Source organism: Syngnathus typhle, linkage group LG1 (assembly GCF_033458585.1).
Source record: "Syngnathus typhle isolate RoL2023-S1 ecotype Sweden linkage group LG1, RoL_Styp_1.0, whole genome shotgun sequence".
In the NCBI taxonomy this organism is placed as follows: domain Eukaryota; kingdom Metazoa; phylum Chordata; class Actinopteri; order Syngnathiformes; family Syngnathidae; genus Syngnathus; species Syngnathus typhle.
In genome coordinates this window covers 27,610,326-27,632,642 of record NC_083738.1, presented here as the reverse complement: position 1 = coordinate 27,632,642, position 22,317 = coordinate 27,610,326, and the positions used below count along the sequence as shown (strand labels likewise).

The 22,317-nt window shown below is 44.9% G+C and overlaps 1 protein-coding gene across 3 annotated transcripts in view; it reads right to left on the bottom strand.

Annotated features, from left to right (window-relative positions):
* Positions 1-5,949: 5,949 nt before the first annotated feature.
* pcdh7b (protocadherin 7b) overlaps positions 5,950-22,317 on the bottom strand; it is a 75,064-nt gene continuing 58,696 nt past the window's right edge. For 2 of the 3 annotated variants that reach the window (XM_061287680.1, XM_061287687.1), the window contains one exon: positions 5,950-8,695. In XM_061287680.1, coding sequence (XP_061143664.1) covers positions 8,196-8,695 — 500 coding nt within the window. In that variant the 3' untranslated portion in view covers positions 5,950-8,195. The remainder of the gene's footprint in view (positions 8,696-22,317) is intronic. The other variant, XM_061287696.1, reaches the window with a different exon arrangement.

Here is a 22,317-nt window from a genome sequence, read left to right as displayed (position 1 = left end):
CAACACGTTTAGGTAAGCACTGTGCAGTTGCATCAGGTGGAAAAATAATGTTCAAGACAATAAATTCAAATAAATTAGTAAAATACAAACAAATAAATAAATATAATAATATTAATAATAATAATAATAATAACAATAATAAATAAATAATATAAGTTGCATCAGGTGGAAAAATAATGTTCAAGACAATAAATTCAAATAATTTAGTAAAATACAAACAAATAAATAAATATAATAATAAAAATAATAACAATAACAAATAAATAACAAGTTGCATCAGGTGGAAAAATAATGTTCAAGACAATAAATTCAAATAAATTAGTAAAATACAAACAAATAAATAAATATAATAATAATGATAATAATAACAATAATAAATAAATAATATAATAATAAATAAATAATCATGAACACCCATTCCACTGTTCAAAAGACTTTTGAAGACAGCTCAAGCAGCGTTGAACGTTTGATCAGCGAAGCCTCGGGAGGGAAGTCGAAGCGTACCAGGGGGAGGAGAGAACAAACCCAAGCAGTAGCTGTTTAACTCCATCCGGAACTTGTCGGCTGCTTCCCTTCCAAGCCGGCCCGCCTGGTTGTGTGGTGAGAAGAAGAGCGCCATAACGTTCTCGCAAAGTCAAATCTGCCTTTTGTGAAATGCCGAGCCAATTCGCACCTTTGCATCGTGTTCCCAACTTTTGAGGCTTTTGCATCTTCTGGCGCCTTTCAGAGCCCATGCAAGGGGGTTCCGCCCTCCCGTGAGACCCGCCAAGCAAGGTGGCTCTGAAACGGAATCCAACAGGGCTTGACAGACAGATTTTCCTGGGACGGTAATGTCCACTTCTGGGATCCAACGTGTGATTTTTTTTTTTTTTGTGTTATGCTCCGCAGAATCCATTGTCTTGATCATCTTTTACTTTTGAAAACCTTAACTGGCTTTTCTTGATCTCCCTTTGGGTTACTTTTCTTGCCAGGACATTTTACTCATGGCAATATCAGTTCCTCTGCCAGTTTCTTGCCAAACCTGCGCTCGGAGATTCTCGCCAGAAACGATCAAACATTTCTCCCTTTGACAATTATTTTTGATGTGGCTTTTTTTTTTTTTTTTTTGCATTCTGGATGATTTATCTAAAGAGCGCACTGCGCGAGTGTGCGCGCTCTGTGGCGGCCCGCAGCTATTTTCCACACGGGCAACCGTGAAGTCATATTGACACTCAACATATGGTCGGCCCCGTTTGGAGATACACTCGGAGCCTCCCCACGTTTCACTTGTCTTCATGAATAATACCGCGGTGGGTTAAGGCATCTGGAATCTGGAAAATTTTTCACCGGCACCAACAATGCCTTCACGCCTGAATTTGCATGTTACCAAAAATATGTTCTCTTCATTTTATAGCATTTCTCAAGGCTTTGCTGCTTTCAGTATTTTTGAATAATACGCATCGTCACAAGAGCGTCAAGCCGCGATTTATTGCGCTTTCGCAACCAGCGAACTGCTTCTCAAGTTTGAAGACGTTCATAAAATGCACAGTGTAACGTAAAATTGGGCAGACACGTCTATGGAAGCTGAGAGGACGTACATTTGAGCAAAGTATTATTTTATATTATATTACATGATGTAGAATTAGGACAAAAATCAAACCCCGCTAACGGCTAAGCTAATGTTTTGAAAGAAATTCTTCCCGATGCTAAGTGAGGCTTCCGAGGCGTCAAATTGCCTTGCCCTCCAAAAGTCACACGTGACTTCAGGATGCCGCGCTCGCCATATGCTCGTCGCCGACCGGTCATTTAGGAACCCGTCGACCTGATGACATCGACAATAAGTCCGTCTCGATGCGTACGTCTGCTGATCAATGGCGGGAAGCGAGAGTTGTGCCCGGGAAACTTTGGATGGACGTGAAGGTGTGGCAAGCCAGATGGTCTGAAGCCAAAGTCACTTTCCTTCCTTGAAGTTTTGTCACCTTCCACTTAAGTGCTGAATAGGCAGACTTGCCGGAAGGTCACCTTGCACTGGGATTTGGTGTGAGCGGGATTTATTTTTGCCTGCACTAAGTTTAACATTGGATATTGAAATAGCAGCAAACACGGAGACTCAAAGGTCATATTTGCACTCAAGTGTTCCCTGTCATGTATTTGATTTGTTGGCTCTGAGTCAGAAAGATTCAAGCCCCCCCCCCCCCTCGTATTAGCCTTCCTATCAGCTCAGGTTTCCAGAAATATACTCTCCATCCTGACATTTCTCTCCACTATATTTTGATTGACAGATCGGGAGTGTGTTTTTGGAGTTAAGCTCAATTTGATAATAGTTTGTCGAGAGATAACAACTTGGATGGTCCAATGTTGTCTTAGTGATAAAAAAAAATGGCCTTCACACTTGCCAATAATGTAAACGTTTGAATATTCACCAATCGGGACATTTGTGATCATGATGTGAAATAAAAGAGCCAGTCAAGAAAATGAGCAAATAGATATTAATGACAGTCGGGTGTAATTAATGCTCGGGTTCTACAAGAAGGACGTTGACAGTAACACGGGTCATTTATCACCAGCGGGCTGGCTCGTTCTCCAGCCATTGCAGGACCGGGCCGGCCGTGCAGAATCTTAATTGCCCGGCGTGCCTGGAGACAAGACCGGAAAGCCAAACAGTCAGGCCGGGGCTCCTCGCCGCTTTTGATTTCATTTTCGCCACTGTACATGTGTAATGCTGGTGGGGGGTTGGGGGGGGTGAGATAAGTGAGCCAATGTGGCGTTCGGGTAGTCCGTCTCATCCGCTGCGAGACTCGGGAGTAGATTACAGAGCTCCCGAGGAAATATTTCCTCTCCTCGGAAGAAGATTGAGTAGCCCAAGGCAAACAGACTCCGCCTTCTGCACACAACGTTATGTCCGTCAAAAAAAAAAAAACGCCGATTCAGCCAAAGGGAGAGTCGACGCAAAGATGTAAGGGGTTTTCAAGAAACACGTTGTAATACCGTCTTTTCTATATTTTCATATCCTTTTTTCTTTCTTTACATTTTTCTTTTATTTAGCGCTCAAATTTCCATCTACTGTGTACGACGATTCGGATTCTGATGTGTCCTGGAGGTCGTCTGTCTAAAGTCTCGGAGAGAAGTCGTAGCGCAACGTGACATCACCGCGCCGGCGTATCTTGCCACTTACAAGTTGCGCAATTATGTCGGACATGGTAAAAGACTGCCACGTTACTGCTTCGACCAGCAAAGCGGACATGTGTTAGATGGACTTGGCGTCCAGTGCAGTCCCAAACTTTCTCCCCCTCCAGGCCACGTCTGTGTGTGTCACCCGCACTCCGGTCGCCGGCGACAGTTGCGAGATTGGCCCCGGCTTTGCACGCAAATTGGCGGGTGGGCTGCCACGCACGGCCTGCGTGGGCCGATTGGCGTGGCAGCGGCGGCAGCAGACGCTAATCTCATGTGCCAGGTTGGAGGTCTCTCACGGGGTGCCGTCGCTTCCGCGGATAAACCCGCTTCTATCCGGAGCTGACGCGAGTCAGCATTTGTTAAGAGCTCGCCAAAGTTCCGTCACAAAAATCACACGGGGGATCAATATAAACTTCTGGAGGAGAAAAAGATTCTGGCAAAAGTACCTCTGGAAATGTACTGAGCAATTTTTGTTGAACGACTTCCAGGGACCTGATGAAAATCGAAGCCGAGTAACAAAGTATTTGATTTGCTTGGTTACATGACGCAGCTGAAAGGTGTTTTGTTGCGTGAAGACAGGCTGCCCGCTGGGATTGGGAACACTTCGGCGTCCCCAATCCCTGCGGGCTCCTCGCTCGTACGTTAGCGCATCAGCGCCGTGGCGCGCCCGTGTTTGCGCGCGAGGCGCTCATTAGCGCGACGCACTTCCTCACCGAGGGAGGAAGGCAACCCGCCGCAGAGGTTTTCGCGGAGGGTCAGGAAGCGCCGCCGTTCGCCGGATGCAAGTAAACAACTCTGCTGTACTTTTCACCCTTGGAGTGTACGACGGGATGAAAGGCGATGGATCCAACGGCAGACTGAGACGACGAGGTGATTCGGTCACATGCAGTACGCGCAATTTCTTGCCCTACAATTTGTCACTAATGCTAATTTTGAGGTTGTGCGGCGCTAAGCCCAAGTTCCCTCACACGGAACTTTCTGTCTCTCTGTGCCTCATGCAAAATAGGCGTTGATGAATGTTTCATGAGCAAAGAGTCACCTGCGGTGTAGGGTTGCCTTGCAAATTCAGTGGCCGCATGTGCTCGGTTTGAAAGATCACAGAAGGATCAATAGCCGCACAGTGGAGATGGAACGCGGCTATTTGTTTATGCATGAACACATGTTCATGACAGATACGGCGGCGTAAGGCCCGATACGTGAAATCACGGCGGAGGCACCGCGTCCATTCGGATCGGTTTCCCTAAGACGTTAAAGACGCGATTGACTGAAAAGACGTTTAAAATTGTGGTTGGTCTGTATTGCGGAAATGGGATTGTGGATTTTTGCGAAGAAAACTTTGATTTATTGATGCTTTCAACAATTGGTTTTAATTTGTTTTTCCTAGAATAGGTTCTCTTAAGACGTCACCAAACACCTTTGCCGCCCCAAAACAAGTGAATTCACGAGGAGACCGCAGGAAAGGAATAAAAGTGTCAATCTGGAAGAGTTAGCGCAGGTTTGCAAACGATAGCCGAGACAAGATGCTCAAGGTGACCCAGGTTGAGCAGCTTTCAGCCTCGCCATTTGATGCAACTTGGTTATTTATCTGAGCTCTCAGTTTTGGACCTCTCCGGTGCGCCCCCTACAGTTGATTAGTGTCATTACAGTTGGCCGACATCATGTATTATGCAGTTTTTCTGCTACTGACGAGCTTTTTCTTGCATTTTAATTGTATTTATCTGATTCAGTCACTGTTTAATTCATTATGAAAACAAAATTTGTATTCATTGCCCCAAAATTAATAGCATTCAAATTCATTGTAATTTGCCTTAATTCCCCCCCTCCACTTGTCTGCTTGAAAATCCACTACCCCGCTGCTTATTTTGGCGATTCACAATGCTTCACAAGACAGGAAAATGAGCGACATTTGCATAACAACAACAGATTTCTTTGAAGTTGCGTCTTGACTCGGCAAATGGTTAAAAATGGTCTTGAACAGAATTCTCTCTTAGGTTTGGAAAGCCTCACCGGGTATGTGTGGAGCAAACTTATTGTCGAAGCAATTTCCGCAAACAAATCTTCTGGATTTTTATCAATTAATTAGAACATTTCTCCATACTCTCCACATTTTTCAGTCATTATTTAAATGACTTTGCGGATAGTTAAAGCGCCCTGCAGCAATTATATTATATTATATTATATTATATTATATTATATTATATTATATTATATTATATTATATTATATTATATTATATTATATTATATTATATTATATTATATTATATTATATTATATTATATTATATTATATTATATTATATTATATTATATTATATTATATTATATTATATTACGATATATTACGATATATTATATTATATTATATTATATTACGATATATTATATTATATTATATTATATTACGATATATTATATTATATTACGATATATTATATTACGATATATTATATCATATCATATCATATTATATTATGTTATATTATTACCCTGATGAATTATTCTGAAAAGGGTCATCAAACTCAAATCAAAGCAAAATGGCTGACTTTCTGTTTGGTGTTTTCATGGCTCCTTGAGACTTTCTTTCTTGTAATAGAGCCCGGCGGGCCAGCCAGTTTGGGCTCCAGCCATGAGACTTTTCCATTCGTCCTGTTAAGACAGACAGGTCCACCAAAATTGGTGAAATTATTTCGGGAGCAGTTTTTTTTTCTCCTCAAATTTTTCCCATTATGTGAAGTAGCCCATAATGTGTGTTTTAGCCTAAAAAAAAAATTCCAATGACAGAGGCGTGGACACGGTCAAGGTTTACCATGTTATATTTTAATTTTTGCAGGGACAAAATTGACAAGCGATTTATTTACACAAAGCTGTACAAAAGCAAATTAACTTACATAAAAGATCTCATAAATAGAAGTGGACTTGCGTTCAATACACGTTGCCATGTTCAGCTAAATTGCGTGCATAGTGATTTATATTTAACGATGATAAGTCACGTTTCCTCGATTTCTATATCAACATCTAAGTCGCAGGACAAATAGCAATGGTTAATATTACAAATCTGGATACACGTGGTGGATAGTGGAGGACGCACCTCAGGCAGCGCCGGAGTGGAATCCGCACGTTCAGCGTTTTCATCTGGAGGACCCCCCTCACATGTAAGCGGTTGAGTGTCTCCAGGCATTTGTTGGGGGCGGGGCAAACTAATACTTGAACATTCTACGCCTCCATATTCAACCCTAGAGCTTGTTTCATGCAAAAAAAACCTCTGATGTCTTACTTGTCCATTTATCTGGAGGCAGCACAGATTCCAACGAGAATCTCAACCGTCTCATCCCCGATCGACGGGGTTGATCACTTTCACAAATATATTTCGAGATGCGGCCGATAAATTGCCGAGCGGACGAATCATCATCGTTACGCTCGATACCGACAAGTCTTGGACCGTACCGGGAAATGCACCGCGCTAGGAATGGATCATTGAAGCCCAGTTCAAGTTTGGCTCGCTGACACCCGACGGGAAGCAAGAAACGTGTGCCCCGTGTCGACTCTTACCGATTGGTAGAAAAAGGCACAATTTTGCATTCACTCTCAGCATTTTCGTGTGTGTGTGTGTGTGTGTATAGGTGTGTGTGTGTTTTTGTTCAGAAGCACTGAAGATACAAAGTGGCACCAGAAAAAAAGAACAGCAGTTCAAATAGCGAGTACAATTTCATGATCATCTCTACAATTTCAGCTGTCGTTAACAAAGTGATGACGACGACGTAGATCCCTTGTTAAAAATTTGCGTGACAATATCCATACCCGAATGAGGAAGCGGCGTACCGAGTCGGAGTACACGGCTAACGTTTTCGTTAGTTATAAAGTAAGCAAGCAACAAGGTGGAATCCAATGTTACAATAGGGGATTTGTCTACATGATCATTTTTCTTCTTCCTTCTCACTAAACCAAGTAAGTTCCATAAAGCGTGCAGTAGAAAAGTAAATATTCATGTACACACTTGCTAAGTATAGGAGCAATGTCGTACACACTCGAGAGAGCGAGAGAGCCGGAATGGCGAAAATCGCAACTCCGTTCCAAACGTAGCGAACGGAAACACAGCAACAAAGAAAAACAGATGATCCCCTTTTGATTGACAATCGAAAAAACGGCGTGGAATGTTTCAAGTTCAGCGTCTGGCGTGAAACACAAAGGATCCAAATGTAAAGTCTGCGTTTGATTGTTTTTGCGTTTGCTCGAGCTGATTTCTACATTCGTGCTCAAAGGATGCCGCGGCGACATCTCGTGCCCTTCCTTCCTTGTGCGTCGCTTTTCGATGCTTTGAGGGGGAATCGTTCCAAAATCGTAACGACGGATGATTGATGGCAAATGTTTACTCGATGGTTTTTATTGCTCAGTCTGTCCCACGATGAAGTCAAAGCTGTTTTTTCAAAAACAAAAACAGGACGCTGTTTTCAGGGCGGCGCGCCGTCATGAACCGTTGATACGCTAGCTAGCTAAGCTAGCTATAGCGCATCCTGTACACTTGTACCGAGTGTCTCTGTACAATTTTCCCATGTCGCCGGTGACATCACCGATGCCAAAGAGTCTTGGCAGAAGAATATTTGAAATCATTGCCGACATCTCCTTGTTTTCGGTATTTGAGTCCACGGATGCTCCAAATGTTGCGGGCCGATAGCCGCTATGTTGCAGTACCCGGTTCCAGACAAAACGTTGAAGTTGGCCACTCTTTTAAATCAAGTCTTTTTTTTTGTTTGTTTTGTTTTTTCCGTTTTTCTCAATGTGTATGTGATGGATGTGGATGCATGCATGTCGTGTCGCATCAGTGTGTCAAATCTTAATCTACAGGCGGACTCTCGGGCAGCAGAGCACGTTGCAAGAGCCCAGGTCGCCAGATTGACATCTCAGTGGTAGCGCTTATTTTTTTATTTTTTTTTTAAAAGGCCACCTTCTTGACATTTTGAGTCTTTGGAGTCCGACCTCATTGAATGCAAGGGGGGGGTTTGGGGATATTAACGTAATGGGCTTTTCCTTCCCGCGCCTGGTCTTACAGGTAGACCTCCCGTCGAGTTAGGGTGCCGCAGGAGGTGGGCTTGTACTCCCCGGTGGCCACCATGGGGATCTCCTCGGTGGGGTGGCTCAGCGTCTCCTCCCCGCCCCCGGGCGAGCCGTACGGAGGCGACCCGTAAGACGGCGAGCCGAAGGCCTCGTAGGCGGATGAGGAAGAAGCCATTTTCTTACTAAGGAGGTTGCGGTTGCGGTCGCCCAGCACGTGGCCGGCGGCGGGGTCTCCGTTAGCCATGGCGGCCATGGCGAGGGTCTCTTGGCTGCCGGACTGCTCTTGGCTGCTGCTGCTGCTGCCGCCGTTGTTGCCGCCGCCGCTCATGAAAGTGGAAAGCTTTGGTTGTTGGGGGGTGGTGGTGGACCTGGATAGCCGCCGCTCGGGCGGGGTGCGGACGGGCATCCAGCAGGAGTCCGAGTGGCCGTACTCGTCGCATTCCCGGGTGCACTTGCCGGTCATGGCTACGTCAGGCAAAGGCCGTGAATCTGGAGGAGAAGACAAATGCGTCAGCGCCTTCTGTTTTTTTTTCTACCAACTTTGGAGATTCATTGATGAGTGGCTCGTGTTGATATCTAACACTTGATTGTGTGAAGTGTCGGCAGATGGGAGAATATGCGGTCGCGCTACTCGTGTCGACTTGCGCAGTGATCGGCAGCGCGGCACGTTACGTCCATCAGTGACCGGTCGACTTGCCTTTCACCAAATTACTGTCATTAAAAAAATAAAAGGAAACTATACAACTCTGTCTAGCTGTGTTGCTAAATGTAATCTGTGAAGGTCGCTACTGACTTTTTTTTTTTTCCTCGCAGCACTTAAGTAAAAGCAATGTTTTGTTTTCATGCATGCCACCACAGCGAGTGTAACAAGACAATGAAAAACCGGCTCGGACGGACGGCAGAACTCCGACTCGAGACAGGTGGAGGCGTGAAGAAGCCTTTGAAATCATGGCATGCTTCAAAAACGTGTTTGTGCTGAAGCGGCGGCAAGCAACAATGAGCAACTCAAGAATCAATTGGACTCCTTTGCTTGCTTATCTGTCGATTGACAGCCAGCAATCACGTCCCCCTGATCTAAGTAGCTTTTCAGATTTGGACGGCTCAAGGGTCCCGCTAGTCTCTTTAATCCACAAATTAGGCCTTGAAGCAATTACCTGTTTTAGCCACGGCCGCAGATTAGCGATCGTATTACGAGACGCTGCAAAAGGACTTGCCGGTGTCACTGAAAACGCGTCGCCGGACAAGTAAGAGACGTTGTTGTTGTTTTTTTCTCTGGAGATGTTTGATGTAGTTTGGACATGAAAGGATGCATGGGAAATCAAAACCAAGCAGCGACGGGGAGTGCAAACCAAGCCAAGCATGCCTTTGCCCCAAAAAAAACAACAACAACAACAAAAGAGTTGGTATGGCGCCTTACTTTTAATGCTCTTTTTCTCCTGTAAAAGAAAGAAGACAGAACAGAAATCATTTGTTCTGTTTGTCACATTGAATACACGGACGGCGGGCATTTTTGAAACAAAGGAAGGAGGCGGGGCATGGGAAAAGCCAAAGAGTGCCATTCATAATCCGTTTCCGACGGAATGGAGGCGAGGCTCGAGTGTCAAGCCCTCGGGGAACCGCTTTCACTTTTATCATTAGCCGATCCGACGCAGCTCTTAATGAATTCTAAGTAGCCGAGCGATGGAAAGGACAGGCGAGAGAAGTCGACAAAATTGGGAGATGTAATGCGATGACATGATGGATGGTGGCGTGAGCTCTCACATACACACACAAGTTCAGAAAGAGAGACAAGCGGGCACTGATTGTCCTGCCCACAACGCCCGGCGGGATTCTTGAGAGCACTGATTGCTCATTCAATCGACTCCTCGAAACAACTAAGATTCCGATTTTTGTTGTTGTCAGCTCCCCCTGGAGATGACATTTCGGTTTCCCGAATTGTAAGAATACAGATGCGAGGCACTTTTGGGCTATGGGAATTAATTTGACTTGTTTTAGCTCAGTGGTCTCAAACATGCGGCTCGCGGGCCAATTGCGGCCCGTGGGATGATAGTTTGTGGCCCTCTCCTTAATATGAAAGTTTGTTAGTGTGGTCCGATTGTGTCTTTTTGGGAGCACATCGTACTTGTGCGAAAAGCTCTTTTCTACCTTGAACTTTAATAAGTCCAATTATAGGTCTGGACTTCCTGATGGGCAACATAAAATTTAGATTTTCTGACAACTTCTGGATGTTGCAGGCCATTTGTAACCTCGAATTTGATCGCCATTTTGAATTTCAAGTGGATAATGAAGGTTGCTTCCAAAAGTCGTCAAGTTTCCGAGTGGGGTTGCAAGCCTCGATGCACCTCTAAGTGGCCCGGGAAAGGAGGCCTTTCTTTCGCAGGTTTTGCCCCCGGGGGGGCGGAGACCTTATTGGCTAGCCAGAGACGGTCTGTATCGCTCGGGGGAGAAGCGCTTTCAGCCGCGGGAAGGTTGTAAATTCATAATGACCCACAACACAGCCCATTTGCCCTCCTTGAGTTCAGAAATGGGAAGCGGGAGGGGTCGATGTCACTAGAGTGACAATGTTTTGCCGTCTTTCGGCCGCAGCCAAGCAAAGTTTGTGAATGATCCAATTGGATTCATACGAAAGATTTGCTCGTGCTGAGCGTCTGGCATCGCGTCAGTTCAGGGTACGTAAGAAACAGAGGGCGACACTGCGAGGACAGAGCCGAGGAGAATTAAAGGAGAGTGACAATGCTCCGAGTGGAGCGGGGGTCAAAGCCCGGGCGAGGCGAAGCGAAGCAGTCCGTCAGATTGAACAGAGAAGACAGCACGGCCGCCTCTGGGCCGTCATCGGCCAAACACACTGCCAAAAGACGGCGAGTGGTCCAGACGGGATTCCTGGAGGATGCATCCTGGAGGAAGCACTTTGACAGGAACTGGCACTCTGCGTCCAGTACATCTTCTCAGACATGATCTTATGACATGATCCCGTTTGCTCCTCGTCGACAGCTTGAGCTTTCGCTTTATGACAAACACTGCCATTTTGATGGTGAATCCATTGCAGAACCAAAACATTTAAAAAGTCTGAGAACAAACAGGAAGCTCTGTTTTTTTTTTTTAATTAATTATTTTTTGTTTAATCAATTATAATATTTTTTTTCAATATTTTTTTAATTATTTGTAATATTTCGAATATTCAAAATTAGAAAATAAAACAAAAAAAGACAACGCTGAATATTGCTTACTTCAAAAAGCGGGACGATCAGACTTTTTCAGATTGGATTAGATTCCACAGAAAAACCCGGGTAGGTGTCTTTGGGACTAACCCTCAATCCCTCACTCAGTGCCGTGTTTTGGGCCGGATCATTCGATTGACTCCCTTTCCACCCAATTCCCAAGGAAGTTTAGAAACACTTGAACCTCCAAATGTAATTTACACCCCTTGCACACGTTTCGGATTTCAGGGCAAAGAGTCATAACGGGCCGGGCGGAGCGGAAAAGTCACAAGAGGCGGCCTTGTAGAGAACAAAGCTCGGGAAATGGGCTGGCAATTGCCTCCAACCCCTCATCAAAAGGTGCTCAGATGGAGGCGGCGGACGGAGCAATCCCGGATGACAGTGTACATTGCCGCCTGTCGTACAGATTACTTCAAGCCGCCGGCAGAGCCCGATGAAATATTTATCCGGCAAAAAAAAAAAAACAACTGCCACAAATCGGAGGGAGCGTCGCGAGAGATAGGAGGAGATGGGCGACGCTTCATCTTCACACTCTCACGTCCAAAAGTGGCTAAAGTACTCTGCAAATGACAAAAGCCATCCAAAATCCCACACAATAATACAGACGGAAAAATTTGAGTCCTGAGGGTGGTGTGTCTTCCCTGTTCCAGTGAGCAAAGAGAACAGAAAGGAAAAAAAAAAGTGGCTTCTAATTTCATAATCATATGACAGCGGGTTGACACAATCCGCAAAATTTGTCTTCCCCCACGCCGAGACGTTTGCCAGACAATTAAAGGAGTGACGGTGGCCGGGCGGCGGGACGGCAACGGCGCTGCGGGGAGACGTGAATTAAAACCCAATCTCGGGGAGTGCTGACCTTTTTGAAAGCGAACCCCGAGCAACGGTATTAATTGACGGCGTTAACGTCGGCGTGGGTGAATATTGTCGTCTATTTGATGGCGGAATGTTGTCCTACTCCCCGGGAGGAGCGGGTGCTTGCATACCGAGTTGACATCTTAACTCAGACCTCACACAGCGTGAGAAAGAAAAGAAAAGAATGCCGAGATGAAAGCTGACTGCCGCGGTACCAAAACCGACCCGTGAGAGGCAGCCTGGTGCCACAGATCCTCCAGACTGCCAGAAACTAAAACTGAAGAAAAGGCTATAAGCAAACTTTTAGCGTGTCTGGTAACTACACTGAGGTTGCAAACTGAATACACTGAAGAGAAAGTAATCAGCAAAGAAGAAATTGAAGGCTATAAGCTAACCTTTATGGTCTGCTAACTACACTAAAGAAATCCAAGGCTATAAGCTAACCTTTGGCGTGTTTGCTAACTGAGGTTGCAAACTGCAGTTCTAAGGATGTGCCAGAAAATACAAAGAAGACGAGAAAATAATTAGCGAAGGAGAAATCCAAGGCTATAAGCTAACCTTTTTGCGTCTATGCTAACTACACTGTGATTTCAAAATGGAGTTTTAAGGATTGTTTCAGAGACACTCGGTTGACCTTCCAGTGTGAAGGCTCAGATCCGGCTAATTGTTGCTATGCTGAGCTCATATGAGATTAGCATTGGCTAACTGGTTCTTTGCTTCAGGATGGCAAACTTGAATGCTTTTTTTGTTTGTTTGTTTTTGCCAGCCCAGATAACAAGACACACTCTGATTTGAGAAGACAAACACAATAGGCATCCATTCATAAAGAGGACGTTGATTCTTTTTAAACCTGCTAAATGGCGCAGAAGTGGCCATAAACCGGTGCGCTTTACCCCTCAAATTGTTTTGCAGGGTAAAAATCGGTCGGGAAATGCGTCTAAGCTCGCTTCTTCTCTGTTTTGCTCGTTTGAGCTCAAACGGCTCGTCTGTCGAGATATTGTAATGAGATGACACTTGCCTCGGGTAACCTAAAAAATGATCACACAGGCTCCCTCAAGGACTGACGCCAACGGAGAAAGTTGAAAATCTAGCGCGTCGCTGATAAAAACGCTAAAGCGACGTGTCACTCAGCAAATAGGTTCGTCTTGAACGTGTCTTTGAGTCTGACCTAGGCGCCCTTGTTGTTTCAAGCCCGACGCAGGCTTCTGGGAAAAGGCTTCCCAAAGTCATCTGATCATCAGTTCAATTTGAAAACATGTCAAATACCAGCGCAGAGCGGGCCGCGTGTAAAAATTGCACTCGCTGGAAACGGACGGAAGATCTTTGATTTCTCAAGAGCCTTAAAACATTATCCGGGCGTTCTCGCTGGCTGAGCGATGGGGGGCTCGATAACGCCAAGGTGTCCTGGATTAAGGATAGATAGCCTCGCCAAAGTTTGTCCCCTCCAGGTACGCCGCATTACATTTCACCTTTGCTGTTCACTGGCTGTCTTTGAGACTTGCCGTGTAACTTTGACTCGACTCAATTTTTCAATCCACCGGGAGACGAGAGGCAGAGGCTCCTCGGCTACAATCGGTCTTTGTGCTTCCTTTTCACCGTGGCGTATTGCATTTTGTTTGTAGCGGTACCTTTATTTCCTTTCTTGCATTGGCGGAATATTTTAGTTACTCCTTGAGAATTAATACTTGTAGTTTCTACATCTTACTTTAGCAGAATGAATTCATTTCCTTCCAGCTTTGTATGATGATAACAATGTAAATAGGGAGAGGAGGACAATCGAGGTATAGATGTTGATTGAATAAGGCAGGAAAACGAAGCTAGCGCTAGTTAGCTAGCGAAACTGCTATTCTATTTTGACGGTAAAAAAGGAATAACTCAAGTACTTTTTTTAGCTGCTTACCAGTGATTCTGCTTAAGTATACTTTTGCTAGCTGGCAAAATTGCTACTCTATTTAGTTGATGATAAAAAAATAACTCAAGTACTTTTTTTTAGCTGCTTATTAGTTATTCTGCGTAATTACACTTTTGCTGGCCAGCGCTAGCTAGCTTAGCTAGCGAAACTGCAATTCTATTTCATTGACGGTAAAAAAATAATAATAATTCCAGTACTTTTTTAAAAAAAAAATATCATTGATTATGCTGAAGTATACTTTTGCTTCTTCTTTGGAATATACTCTTCATTGGTTCCACTCCGGGCAAGTTCTCCAGGCAATATCCAAGCCATGCCAGATCCATACTCAGTGTGTGCGGAGGCCCAATTTGTCACTCTGGTGGGCCCATCACGGGCGAATCTCCTTTGTGAAATGTATTTTCCACACCGTCTGTCGGTGAGATCAAAGCGGCAGCCGCCCGGCGATTCCTCCCGTCTTTGTCTCTTTCCCCGAGCTGAGCTGATCCCCACTGACAAAAGCAGTCAATTCAAACTGAGCAGATCTGCTTTTGAAACAACAACAAAAAAGGGGAGCTTGGGAAATAGATTGGAAGAGGTGAATCTCACGGCTGGGTAAGCTCTAGACAGGTAGATGCGTCGTCACTAAAGAATCTTCTTCAATTTGTTGACTGTCCAAGATGTTCCAAATGTTATGAATGATATGTCTTTTATCCTTTTCAGCAAATACCTACTTTATTATTTATCCACTCTCGCCCCTTTTGAGCAAAACACCAATTGATTTTTTTTCCCCCCCTTTCTTGTGTCTACCCCACCCCAATCCAGCCTGGCTTTGATTCGAGTACTTCTGCCTTGTGACGAGAATCAAACTGTTTTCAGAATATCTGCCATTGACGTTCAAGACCAGACGGTCGATGAGTAGAAATTGGGTAGCACAGCTGGGCTAGTTCTTTGCCACCTTAGGACAACATTTTTTTTTTTTCAAGCTGCCCGTCTCAAGTTGAAGCTGAAAAAAAGCGAGGCTTTTCAAGTTTATAGACGATGGGAAGTAATCGAAAGCCGGGCCAAATTTTGGCATTTGTTTTCTCTTACGATCAAAGTCCCAGACAATTACACAACAGAGCTCTGCTATGACTTTGACATTTTTTCTCTGGCGTTCTTTTTTTTTTTTTGGTTCTTTGCAGTTCTTCTACTTGCTTTCTTTTCAAATTCATAAGAGCAGTAAGGACAAATGCCAATTTCGCCCATATGGATTAAATTGTCAAAACAGTTTCTATACGTGTACTCCAGCCACAAACGTAGATTCCAAAAACTGACACGAGCCGTACGATCCATCGACAGTCAGCTAAGTGACAAAATGTCTGCCCCCAAATTAGTAAACTGCTAATCCTCACGAAGACCCGCACTCGCTGACTGAAGCGTCCCTTTCATATTTTCAACATTTAAAACAACTCGGAAACGATGACGGGCAACGTCGTCTTCTCCCCCCCCCCCCCCAAAAAAAAGATATGAGAGAAGGCGAGCTGAGCTCCAGTTGAATGTGCTGCTACCAAATTAAGAGAGCGAGAGAGAGAAACATAATCAGCGAGCGTTTGAGCGGTTAGTCATATGCTCGGGAAATTGAATAAGGCTCAGCGCTCCTCAATAATATCAGCCGCTTCACAGAGTCCTCTGGGACACATGAACTGTACCGATAAGGGACGATGCTGTCCTCTGACAAACCAGAGCTAGCGCACATGCTAATGCGCTTCGTCGCACACTTTGGTCTCAACTTTTAGGGCTTTGCCGTTACGGATGACGGCAAAGAAGTTGGGATTGGAATCGATCGAAACGTTGACCTGGCTCAGATGCTAATGCACGCTTATCAAACAGAGACAAACAAAGCTAGCGCACACGCTAATGCGCTTCGTAGCACACTTTGGTCTCTGCTTTAGGGTATCGCTGTTACAGATGACGGCAAATAGGTTGAGATTGAAATCGATCGAAACGTTGACGTGGCTTTTTCGACTAGTATCGGTCAAAAACGAGTTTCGTGCTGTCGCCGTGATAGCTTGTTCTGCATTTGCCCCTGTGATTAACTAGGCTAAAAGCTGCCAGATAACCTTGACCAAACACTAAATGGGTCAAGAGCAGACATTTCCAGCCTGCTGCTTTTTTTCTTGTGGGCAGCAGAGCTCCAGTTAGCAAGCCTGGCTCACATTCCTGACGTTCTCATCTACATCTCGTATTCTGCTAGCAGTTTTTCTTCCTGGTTCAGCTCAAAAGAATGTTAGGTCTATATATTTCTACTCCAGAGATCCACTTCAGCCATCAGGACAAGAACCGTCCAGGTAGTCAAGTTCTTCCTCCTTGGCCCTACTTTGGGACTTTTAATAGTCTTAGCCTGAACGTGGTCTCCTTCAATTGACATACATCAGAAGTGTGCGTGTTCCCGCTGACAGCGACACAGCTGAGGAATCCACCTGGCCCGCAATGTCCTGTCAAAGCAACAGAGACAGGCAGCCTCTCGCTCCGTTGACTTCCATGACATTTACATACCACACTGCCTGCTAGTGTAGAAATCACCCTCGGGCTGTACCAGACCTCAAATTTAGGACAGGCTCCCCAATCAATCTCCCTTGTCGCTACCTTACCGGGACTCGCTCACCCTTGACTAAAAAAAAAAAAAAAACCAAACATGTACCTTGCTTCACTGCAGCCAGGACGTGCCGTCGGCTTTCAGATGCATAGCGTGAAAGGCAAAAAAAAAAAAAGTCCATTTCTTCCCCCCCCCTCTCCCTCACTCGCTCGGTCGGCTCTTTTTTATCGAAGATGACATTGATGTTGGCGTTCCCTGGTTCTGTCTATCAAAGCTCACCTGCTCTTTTGTCTCCCCTAATCCGTCCTGGTGCTCGCTCAGCTCCCTTTGAAAATGTTCTCCTCACTCCGCACGCCCGTTTCTCTCATTATCCGCGTGTGTCTCTGCTGATCGGCCAACGACTCCCCATTGGCAAATTCATGAGATTGATCTTTTTTTTTTTTTTTTTCTTCACACGGGTGGGCGGGTGTACTAAAAGTGTCCCTCTCTGCTACCGGTGTGCTTATTTGTCTCCGGAAAGACGCCGCCCGGCGTCGAGACTCCCGAAGGCTGAGCGCTTAACATGCACCGGGTTCAACCCCCCCTCCCAAGGGAGGCTCCCGTGGTGAAAGGAAAACGAAAGGCGAGTCGTAGGCAGAATACTAATCAAGAGTGGCACTCCAGGAAAAAGCATTTCTGGAATTACATCTTAATTTGCCGCAGCACTCCAGCCTCTCTACTTGCTTTTATGTTGGTACTGTACGTCATTACATGCTGCTATGGCTGCCGTTGCGCCCTTCCATCAGAGCTATTACATCTTGCGTTGTTACTTATATTGCATGTTCGACTTTCTTATGTATTTATATGTACATAGTATACATCGAAATGTTATATTTTCTTTCTTATGTATTGGCCTGCCTTGGGACACCAGCTATAATTAATACTAATTAGTTGATATTATTACTGACTTGTTTGACGTGAAGAAATCGACAATCAAGCAAACTTTGACTTAATTAATATTAAAAGTCGAGTTTTCATACTGTTCATCAATGTGCATTGTCCCTAAATATAATAAACAAATAAACAAATAAACAAATAAATAAATAAATAAATAAATAAATAAATAAATAAATAAATAAATAAATAAATAAATAAATAAATAAATAAATAAATAAATAAATAAATAAATAAATAAATAAATAAATAAATAAATAAATAAATAAATAAATATCAGTGATGAGTTTCATTCGCCTTTCAGCAGTGTAAATTAATAAATAAATAGATCAATGTATACCAGTGACGAGTTCGAGAGCATTTCAATAGCGTAAATAGATAAATGAAGAAACCTACAAATAAATACATAAATAAATAAAAATATATGAACGTGGTGATGAGGTTGAAAGCGTTTCAATAGTGGAGATAAATAAATGAATGTCGGCGATGAGTTTGAGAGCGTTTCAATAGCGTGTGAAAAAGTTACAGGAGTGAAGTGTGGGAGGTAATTTGGAATTATGTCGTCTAATAAAAAAATAAAAAACACACTTTTGTTTTATTATTCCACTGGCGGCATTTGTGCTCAGGCAGAGACGGCAGGAAAGTGGCCACCATTAGCGTGATCACAAGGACAGTCACAAACGGCCGGGGTGTTTGCATTTTATCGGCCACACGTATCAAGACGCTCGCCTCTCGAGGCCGGATCATCCCAAAGACTTTCCTCCACGGGCTGTTGTTTTTTTGTGGTTTTCCGAGCGTCGCCGCCGTCTGACTAGCCATCAAATTTTAATGGGCTTATGCTCGGTTCGGGTGCTCGGCTGCACACCGCAACCTTTCAGTGGCAGGCATTTATTGGTTCTGCTCACCGATGGCCCAGTAATTGTCCATTTTTCCACCTGATGTGAGCATAAGAGCGGAAAAAAATAAATGAGTAAAAAAAATGTAGCATCGCTGGACGAAGGCGGTTCTATTTTTGCCAGCGTTCATTAATATTAGAGGCGGAGAAAGGCTTCTGCTTTCCTTTAGCGGACATTATTTTTGACATCTTTTGCAGCCCGTGCGCGGCAGGTGCTCTCGGCCGGGCTAAGCGCCGGGCCGGCCTCCCGGGATGCGTTTGAAAAAGCGCAATGCTAGCACAACCTGTCAAGGTTGCTTTCAACCTTTTAATTTGACATCTTGTTGTGGCAGAGTGTCGCTTCTCATGGACAGCAAACGCAATGTGATGGGAAGGGTGAGGGGAGGGCCGAGCGAGGGGGGTCGTCTCGTCTCGTCTCGTCTGTTGGGCCTTTGGGCAAACACTGAAAGCCAAATTTGAATTATTGAAGCTTCTGTGTAAATCCTGGCTATATCTGGAATACCCTTTAAGGTCCTTATTGGATCTGCAGCAAAACTGTGATCCCTTAACCCAAGCATGTCCAACTAACAATTGGATCTGTTGTTCAACCTCATTACGAGACAACATCTGAAACCATTTTTTTTTCTTTCCCAATCAATACCATTTAATTGTCGCTCGGCCCCCGAGTGTGAGATTAGCCTTTGTATGCAGGCGGCGACGTGATGTGAATCCAGCGCGGGGCCTAGCAGAGAGAAGAGTCGACTCTGAATTGGTCCCGGGGTAACAAAGTGTTGTCGTTTGACAAGCCCAAACGCTGCTGGCTTGTGTGACATATTGAAAAGAAGACAAAAAATAAATAAATGGGTGGGTTTGGAGTTGTGAGAAGAATGAGAGGGATAAGCTTTGGCGAGGAAGAATCTATTCTTGGAGTGTGTTTGTCCTATTTTTTCAGAGTGCCGCCTTGCGTGAATACAAATGCCCTTCTGTGCTCGGAAGGGGCGGGGCCTTATTGTTTTACAAACGTAAAGATCCAATGAATGGAGTGACGCCTTCCAATGTGTACACCCAGTAAACACATAAGGAGGAGATCTTGTGTAATCATGAGGAAGTAAAATGAGAAGAAAAACTCTTAAGCAGATTGAAATTTAACTTTAACAAAAAATGTGGATACATGGGAACCTTGCCGTCCACGTTCAATCGGTTCCGCTCGGCTCAACACTGCGCCACTCATATTGTCCGTTCCTCGCAGAGGATGAAGAATCTATGACTCCAAGTCCAAAGATCCGATAGCAAAGACTACTCACAAATGTATTTATTTATTTTTTTTTTTTGTCTGGTCCTGGTTTGGCAAATTTTCAAAGGGCGGCAGATAACTTGTTTCTGTTTTTGTATTTCTTTTTTTTTTTAAATCTGTTCCTGGTTTGTCAGATTCTCGAAAGGCGACAGATAACCTGTTTGCATCTTTGCGTTTTTTTTTTTTTTTTTTTCAATCTGTTCCTGTATTGGCAGATTTTCGAAGGGCGACAGATAACCTGTTTGCGTTTTTGCATTTTTTTTATTTTATTTTTTTATCTGTTCCTGGTTTGTCAGATTTTCGAAAGGCGCCAGATAACCTGTTTGCGTTTTTTTTTTTATCTGTTCCTGGTTTGTCCGATTTTCAAACGGCGCCAGATAACATGTTTGCGTTTTCACTAGTTGACAATTTCTCTCGTTGGCTTTTTCTCATTGACTTTGGCCCCCGGCTGGTAAACAGGAACAAAAGCAAACTCTCTCTCTCCGAGCTGGTGGATGCATGTGCCCGCTGTTTTTCTCCCCATTGATTTTCTCAGCGGCTGAGGAGCTTGTGACAGGGAGTCTCCCCCCCCACACGCGGCTGCCTTATTGATTCGCCGAGTGTGGCAGCGGCGTGGGTGCATAAGAGGGTCAAGCGTGCCGGTGAAAAGAGTCGGAATGCGGCCCATTAGCCGCCATCTCTGACACCTCTCATTAACGTCCGCAATGCGGCCCCGTTCTCGTTAAAGGTAATAGGGCGCCTGCACACTCAACATTGTGTCCCAATGGGAGGAAGTCACTTAATAGCGTAAAGTTCCCAGCGTAAACCGCAACTTTTTTTTTTCCCCCGCCACAGCTTCGACCCCTGCGGTCGGCTGAAACCATCAAACTGGCACTTAAGCACAACCACGGCGGTAAAAGTAACAAATAGAAGGTCCGGGATTGCTCACAGTATTGCGGCGGTACCCTGACCCGTGAGGTCGGTTCCGTGATGCTCGTTTGGTCAGCCCGTCTACGATGTTTTTTGTCTCTGTAGAAACTGCTGGAGCTCATTTTTTGACGTCTCCATTTCTTGACGTCAACAATCAACCGGGCGGGTCACGTTGACTGGATTTGACTCGAGTAGACTCGAGTTTTAGGAACCTTTCCGAATACGATTTCCTACGTCTTGTTGGAGGACACCAGAAAAGTGGCGCTAGGTGACATTTGGAACCCCCGCAAGGAGCCAATCATTAGAAGCAGCTCCCCGGTGGAAGCGTTGCCGCGTCAGCGATATTTCACACCGACGCTCGACAGCTCAGCTCCTCGTTCCAGCTTTTATTTATGAATATCTCGAGTTCTTTCTTCTCCGCTTGAGACGGCGGCGAATTGGAGGGTACTCGTCGAATGTGGAGCAAATTCGGAACAGTGGCGTGCTGGAAAAAGCGCAGCACTCCAGTTGGAGAGGTTTGATGAGAATCAGCCCCCACTCCCCCCCTCCTCTTTTTGACATATTAACAGCACTCACACAGACACACTGCTCCTCTCGGGTTTGTCCTTATTTGGGAAGATGTCTCTTTTGAGGCCCTTGTGTACTGCATCATTCTCAAGGAGCCCCCCCAAAAAAAAGTTTGGGAGGATTTCTCCTTACTTGGTGCGACCTTCTCCAAAGTTAAACCAAAGTCCCCCGTTTAAACAAGTTGGAAATAACAGCGCGCTCTTTGGCAGAAAGCAAGCCACGTGAATCTTCAAACAAGCGATGCATGTTAGCTTTGGACGCCGCTGATGCGGAAAGAGCATCGATCCCAACTCGTCTCCCGGGTGCATTCATTCTTTTTGCTTCCATCCCTCTTTGGGTGGCCCGTGTTGTCTTTTCGCATGCAAATGTACGTCCTTCGCTATCTCGCCAATTTTTTTCTCGCCCGTTTAGTCCGGGAGAGCTTCGAGATTTATGATGATTGTTTGTCCTTGCTGACTTTTTGGCAAATTTGGTTAAACAAAGAAAGGGTAGTCTTATCGCAAAAACTACGCAGCGTAATTTGATACTATTTAAAATGATTTAAATCCAAAATTTGAGCCTTTGCTAGCTTTGATAGCACGAATGTGAAAATGCTCCACCTTCAACCAAATAGCGCGTGTTTTACCGACTGACCGTAATGCAAACAAAATTGCACTCCAAATCACGTGTTACTTTGCGTCGACCCTCGCTTACGACTTTCCTAAGTTGAGGTCTCACCTCGCCATGAACGGCGTCACGAGCAGTGACTAATACTCGGATCGATTTGCCGGATTGGCTTCGGCTCGGCCAGCCCGGCGGGGGCGGCGGTTGCACACAACTTGTCCGGTGAAGTAAATGCGAGCGCTTGTCAATAACGGCTGAATAATGGGCCTCCGAGGGGGGGGTGAGTCATTCAGGTGGCGATGAGTTTTGGCCAAACGATAGACTTCTTATTCCCTCGCCTCTCTTTACTTGCCATCTCGATCAATATACCGGCTTTGGTGAGGACAAAAAAAAAG